Source organism: Cyprinodon variegatus, unplaced genomic scaffold (genome assembly GCF_000732505.1).
Source record: "Cyprinodon variegatus isolate N-32 unplaced genomic scaffold, C_variegatus-1.0 Scaffold7, whole genome shotgun sequence".
In the NCBI taxonomy this organism is placed as follows: Eukaryota; Metazoa; Chordata; class Actinopteri; order Cyprinodontiformes; family Cyprinodontidae; genus Cyprinodon; species Cyprinodon variegatus.
In genome coordinates, this window is record NW_015150460.1 from 285,239 (window position 1) to 292,676 (window position 7,438).

The following is a 7,438-nucleotide window of genomic DNA, read 5'->3' on the forward strand; positions in this document are numbered from 1 at the left end:
TGTTTAATAGCAGTATGAGGGGCTATAGTAAGGGTGGTGACTTTGCCTTAGTTTGGCTTTGTTTGGCTTTGCCATCTCATCAAATGAGTCTAGTCTTGAGTTAGTCAACATGATGACTTAATGAGATGAATGGAGTCTGGTGTGCTATTGCTTGGTTGGAAAGAAAACCTGCAGCCACATGGCCCTTTCTGGAACCAGTTTGACACCCCTGGTTTACGTGAACCAATGCTCAAAGACAGGTATAGCAGAATCATTACTCTACACCTGCCTGAGTCTGCAGCCATCATGATTTCGCTAGACCGTTTGAGTAGTGTTGTTTCTATAGTATGGTGTTTGCGGTATCCCGACTGCAACTTTTCACACCTATAGTGTGACTCTAGGTATGATGTAAGTTGTAGATACATGTAGACCACCTTTTCCAAAAGTTTGGCCCGTATGGAAAGATTCGATATTGGCCTGAAGCTATAAAAACTTTACCTTTAATAGCTATAAAAATATCTATGGAAACCATAGATAGTGGTTCCATAGATAGTGCATTTTATTTGGGGACCAGAGAAGAGGGTGCTTCTGAATTCTAGTGCAGCCCAAAGACTTTGTTCGATCTAAAAATTGGGATTCTGATGCAGTTTACCAACATGGGGGAACTTTAAAAATATTAGACAAATACTTTTCTGCAAACTTCAATGACCTAAAGCAATTTTGTATAATAGAATGCAGAAAATACAGGAAAAGGCAACTCCAAAACTTTCCTTAGAATGGAGCTTCTAAATGCTATTTAATTAATGAGCATACTTAGTTTTTTTTTAGCATGGCTGTAATAACATTTAGTGAAACTTATATTTGTCCTATCACTGTTGTTCAACAATGATACACTTTAGTGTATGTTGTTAAGTTATCTAAACAAAAATGAAATATTTACAGATGGAAAATATTTAAAATATAAAATTATCTAACTAGAAGTTATAAAATTCAGGTTATCTAGTCTTGGCTGAATTGCATGCACAAAGTAAAGAGACATTTCATAGTTCATGACTTTGGAAACTGAATAGAATATGTAACATCACCTTGTATTTGTGAGAATGAACCTTCCTGAATGTATTTATTTGAAGAAGCGGATTAGCAAACTCTTTGTGCAAACTTTGTGTCAGCTGCTGAGCATGATAAACCGGGCATCTATCCACTGGCACCATTTCCAGACTCATAATAATTCTGTTTAGACAATGAGGCATTCACAGTGGGTAAATTACATCCTTGTTTACTAAATTTACAAACTGCAGTGACCCACAATAAATCAAGTACTTCTTACCAGCTCCATTCAAGACAGTAACATATTCTACCAGAATTCACATGATTACCTTTTCCCCCATTAGGTCAATACTGGTGCTACTCAAGTTTTTGATTGCTCTCCATTTACCACAGAATGTTGAATGCAGAAACTCATTGTTCCAGAGTTCAGTGACTTTGACATGGCTGAGGAAACTAAAAGCCTGTAATTATAGCTGAATAGTGAGTTAACTATCTCAGGCTGAGTTTGATACTGTCACTCAGAGCTTCAGCTTCACGGTTAAGTAGAAGGAGTTCCTACAGGGTGATGGAGCATTGAATGTGAATGCAAATCACAGATGACTTTGCCTGAGATTAAATCATTTGCATGGGTTTGTTGGATTAAGCAAAGATGCAATCAGTGTGTGATGTTTGAAGAGACAAGGCGAGAATCTACTGAACTTGCACAGCAATTATCAGAGAAGATGATAGAAGTCAGCCCTGATGCAAACTGATACACATTCTGATGAGTAATCATTCTAATTAAAATAAATCCAGGATTCTTTAGAATGATGTGTTATGAGCAAAACAAAACATAAAAAAGACTATAATCAAATGTCTCCTCAGCAGTTTGGCAGAAGATACAGAAAAACGAGTTGCAAACATCCTTTCAGTTATGATAAGTTCAACCAACCTGTTTACAATCAGCTTGGGTAGAAACATAATTTTTTTTTCTAATTCATTAGTTTCTGTTTTTCTTTTTCATTCAATCCACTAAAATTGCATTTCTTTAGAAATCAAGATCTTGACCCATCATAGTATTGAAAAGGCTTTAGTGTTGCTAGTAAATTTTAGTAATTATATGTTCAATAGAAACCTGCTTCATATTAGTGATAGAATTATTTAAATATGCTGATGAAGGTTCTCAGTCATCCAGGTCATAGTCATTCCGTAAAATTTTTTATGGAATTATTTAAATGTCTGGAATTTTCCTTTTGCATCAGTTTCTTGATAATATAAATATTCCTCCATATTTTGGTTTCATCCTTTTGATTTGTAATAAAAACGAATTATATGCTTGGTAGCAAACTCAAATTATTTAAATTGTAATAACGGTATTTAAAAAGTAGATGTACATAATTAGTTTACAATGCTAACTTAGGTCTTAAGAAATACGTGTTAACAGCTGTTGTTTCATTACAACTTAAGCTTTTATCACATCTAGTTTTCACTGATAATCCTTGGGAGTCTTCTTCAAATTAATTATAGTATAACTGCACTGAATGGAGTTGACTAAACATGATTTGAAACAGAATATATTTGTCTTAGAGATGACCGTTCATATCAGAGTAGAAACCAAGACATGAAGTCAGATGAGAGTTCTGAGAAGGGATTGTCTCAAGGCAAAAAAGCTGCAGGTGGATATAAAAAATACCCACAGCATTGAACTTCCTGGAAGTACTGGAATCTCAGTTATTCAGAACTGGAGAAAATTTGACCCTCACCTGATTAAACAGATCAAACTGAGATAGAGAGCCTAAACCCAATGAGACTTAGGTCCATATTTCTCATTTGGAGATAGAAGAACCACCCAAAAACTTATAATAATTGGTATAATTGCTTATGCACCCCACTTGGGCCTTAATAATGCTGGAAAGATAGCCACCCTTCCGTGAGACGCATACTGAAACCCACTTAACGTAATGGTTTTCCCCTTTTGAACTTTGAGTTTTCAGTTATCTAAGTAATTCTGATTAGTTGGTCTTTGGTTTACTTTCCATTTTGTGCTATATATAAGCAGGCTTAGTTACTCACTCTTCCCCCCTTGTGCCTGTTTCCTTTCCCCTAGCTCCCTTCTAGTCACTTCCATCCACATCTGCTCCATATCAGCTGATTACCCCAGGCTTTGTTCTTTCCATATGTACTCTCCCTGTGCAGTTCATCAGTGTTGTTCCTCTGCTCCCATGTGTTTTTTCCATGACGTCTGCTGGATTTTTGGTTTTCAGTATTTTGTTTTTTGGACTTAGCCTATGTTGCCTTTGGGATTTTGATTAAACCTACAGGAACTAATCTCTGCATTTGGGTCCTTAACCAACCTCCACACTTATGTGCACACCTAAATTTTCCCAAAAAAGCTAAAAAAAAATAAAAAATAAGGAAAAAAACTTTAAACAAATAAATTAACATGCAAACTAATTGACTTTTAAAAACCCAACTAAGAAGCATGGTGGTGGCAGCATCATGATGTGGAGATTTTGTTTTTCCCTTAAGCTGTGTTCAAGATCAAAGTATAAATAGTAAATAGAAAGTATAAATAATTTAGTTAAAAAAAAAACATTCCTGTTTAAAATAACTCACATGATACAAGACAAATAAAAGGGATGATCTTAGTTTTTAGTGGAATTTAGCTGAAAGAAAAAACTCTTCCCTTCCCAAACTTGATGCTGTGCACCAACTGTCAACAGGCTTAAAGAAGGCTGTTAAATTTTTGCCTTGCTAACAGAACAGACATGTTTACAAGTTTAGGTTTGTAGAAATATTCCATTTAATTGAAATATAAGAAGATTAGAAACATATAATTAACAATTTCATCCACAGACTCTAATTAGCCCAAAAACACTTATATCAATGGAAGCTGATAAAATCATATATTTACCAGTAACCCAAAATGTTATAATTTTAGAGCTTCATTCACCTCTAGTCTCATCTATTCCTATCTGAAGTGTTGCTTGAAGTAGAGTGATGAAATACTTTGGTAAACATGCAACAGCCTCATATTTTTTAATGTGTTGTTCTCATAAATATAGGGAAGGAAAAATATTTTTGCAAGAAAAACAACAGTAGTTAGTTTTAACATCAAATGTCTTATCTGCAGTTTTTTAAAAGATGTATATATAATATATATAGATAGTATATATAGAAACTGCTTACAGTTTTAGATTTTTTTTAATTGAATGGATCAATTTAATGAAATGTGTAATGTTAAGAATACATATATGTAGTCTTTTCTCTGGCAAAGTTTTCTATGCGGTCCTTTGTAACATGAAAACGCATGCAATCAACAAATCTCTTTTTTGGTCAATTTGAAAAATTAACATAGTTAACATTCATTGTAGCGGTAACATAAAACTTCAATAGTTTAATATACTTTCCTAACTGTGTGGGGTCCCTGTAACTCATACATTTGTATCATGGCCAAGAGCTGATACATTGCAAATGAAATGCAGAAAAGGTTCATCTTATACAGTTTGATTCATTGCTTTGCTTAGTCAACTTGCTACAAATGCTACTTCAGTATTACATTAATTTAGAATCCATCCAAGCCTTGTTTTGTTTTTTGAAGCTCAGCAGAAAACTAATTTTCTTTTCTGCCAGAGACAAACATTTTTTTCCAACATGATTCCCATGAATCCTCATAGTTTCTGACGGCTGCGACGTGTCCAGCGATGACTCGTTTTTTTAATCAAGAAAAGATTTAGCTTTTTTAGCTTACCTTGCAGCTTGGTCTTGGGAAGTTTCCCACATGGCTTGGTAGCTGTGACAGTAGCAGCGCAGGTCGCATCCATGAGCGCTCTCTTCAGGACCCCAGTCCTGTTCTTCTTCCCTGTAGTCAGGTCACACTCCCCCCAATCCTGGAACTCATACTTGCATTCCCCTGCAAAAAAAAAGTGAACCAAAAATGAAAATCAGGGAGAAATTGCTGGTAAAAATGTTCTATGTATGACTGAAAAAAGCTGAGTTGTGGAACAGCTGCTTAATCAGTTGTTGGTTGTTACAATTTCCTGTCCAATACAAACATAATTAACATGGAGAGCTTTAATTAACAGCAAAAGATGGATTCCAATGCAGAAGCAGAAAAAACCTCAATGTTTGGATCTTAATTTTACTACATGGTGAAACCTACCAACACATAAATGCATCAAAAACAACCTGGAAACAACAAATAGAAAAACTGTCAAACAGATGAGGACTGCCTCCAAAAAATGCCATTAGCTGCTAGCGTATATTACAGAAGTGAGTTTTCAAGGTGTGTTTGTTTAGTGTGCACATAAGTGTTTGTGTACTCTCCTCATCTCTCTTCCTGCATTATTTTTCTTCCAGGCCGGCCAGTCTCTATCGAGGCTGTGACACTCATTCGTCTGCTTCCTCTCACATGAAAGACTGTGTCAATGCAGCCAAGATCCCAGAGTACTCATCAGAGCAGGGGAGAGGTGAGGTAAAGGGAGGAAAGAGAGCAGAGTGAGGGAGTGACAGGGCTATTGTTGCAGGAATCCTACAGGGACTCTCTGAGCAACCAAGTTTGAAAGCCCTGTTCCCTTCAAAACCATAATTTATGTCAAAGAGACGGAGAGAGATATCCCACTTGTTGGCAATTTATCAGGAGCCTGTGCTACATTTTGAAGTGTCACATGCTGTGTTGCAAAGGTATTCCAACACCTTGAACCGTTTCACAAGTTTGTTTTACAGGACTTTCATATAATGAAGCCAAAAAAGTTAGTTGAACTAGAAGGAAACGGTTTTTAGAAGACTCATTTTTCTGCAAGCATAGCTGCAAATTGTTCAAGGGTATGTCTCTATCAGCTTTCCACAACTTGACACGGTTTTCTTTTCCTTTTTTTCCCCCCGACTTTCTTTGCATAATAGTTCCAGCTCAGTCGAATTGAATGACAAGAATCTGTGAAAAGCAGTTTTCTGTGTCCTGCCTCAGATTCTGAATTCCATTAATGTTGGACAAGATATTGCTTATCAAACAAAAATACAGAGGTATTACTGTGCCGAATCTTTATAACCATAGCTGCTCTCTCATTTTTGAGAATCAAAGGTTAACAATATTTTTAATTAGTCATTTTGCTTCTCCTACTACTTTTGTACAGCTTGCAGCATATTTCGTCCTTCTGTTATACTTTCCAGGCCCTTGTATCTTTCTTTTCAATTAACCCTATATTTCCAACTTTTTTTCTACATCTTTTTGGTGGGTATTTTAGGATTTTTATTGTTGTCCCTTGCAGGTTCTTTTTGTTGTTCAGCAGTTCTCCCTCTGGATTGTGCCAATTTACTTTTTAATCCCAACTTGGATCTGAATGGACTGTCAGTTCAATGCAGAGCCTATTTCTCAAACCAAACTGTGGTTCACCAAGGTCATCTCTTTGTTTTTGAGTCTACTAAAAAATCTACGTAATTCAATTGAGGAGACAATCTATAGTAACATAGCATCTAAATCAGTGTGGTGGAGACGCATCTTACATGGTTTCTGCTTCAAATCATTTCAGCTTTGCTTATCTCATAACACCTGACCTATGTGTTCAGTAAACAAAGAATCCTAGTCTTTTTGTTCATTATGTAATAAATTATTCAACTTTAGTTCGATTAGTACATTATTAGCAATAAATTGTAAACTTAATCACACAGAGACCTCTGTAAATGTTTGCATTAGAAAGTTTGACATCCTTAATCTTTAAAGTAGGTATTACAACAGTTAAAAACCTTAAAGAACACAAACCTCTTACAAACAAAATGTTAGGAATCCTGTTTGTGTGGGTTGTTTTTGTGTTTTTCTCTCTCCACCACCAGGTGGTGCCCTGCTCCTCGTTGGGCCTCCCTGCACACCTATGGCTCGTTGGATCACTACCGGAGGAGTATTTGAGCAGCGGGCTGTCACTACCTCGACGTGAGCGTGTTTGCCACGTTTGGGTACTCTAGCCAAGCTGAGATTAGCAGAGTCTAAACGAAGCTTTGTTTCTCTGAGTTTAATCTTGTTTTTGTCTTTGCTCTTCGGCAGGAAGCCTTTCCTGTGTAACTGGATAACCTGGACCTTCCCCCCCTGGAAGGATTACTGAGTACACACTGAGCAGGGCTAAACCTCCATAGGATCCGTTCAAGTTCTCATCGGAAAACCAAGTGACAGTCCGCTCCTTTACTCCTCTGGGTCCAACGTATGTCTACCTGTCCGCTCTCCAACGAGTTCCCTCTCCTCTAGATTATTTCCCCACAAACTGGATTCAAGGATTAACAAGAGCCCCCTCAAACGTGAGTTTCTCTCCAGCTACATTCAATCCTCAGTCAATTTTCCTACGGTCCCTGAACTGATCACTATGATCTCTCCTTCAGACTCTCCGGTTCCGGTTCACCAGTTCTCGGAGTTCCAGCTCCTACTTCTGTGTTTCATCAACATTCA

The 7,438-nt window shown here is 36.8% G+C and overlaps 1 protein-coding gene across 1 annotated transcript in view; it reads right to left on the minus strand.

Annotated features, from left to right (window-relative positions):
- Positions 1-7,438, minus strand: part of LOC107085337 (pleiotrophin-like) — a 73,196-nt gene that overhangs the window by 10,665 nt on the left and 55,093 nt on the right. The window contains exon 4 of the mRNA XM_015375605.1: positions 4,757-4,918. Within this exon, the coding sequence (XP_015231091.1) occupies positions 4,757-4,918 (162 nt within the window). The remainder of the gene's footprint in view (positions 1-4,756; positions 4,919-7,438) is intronic.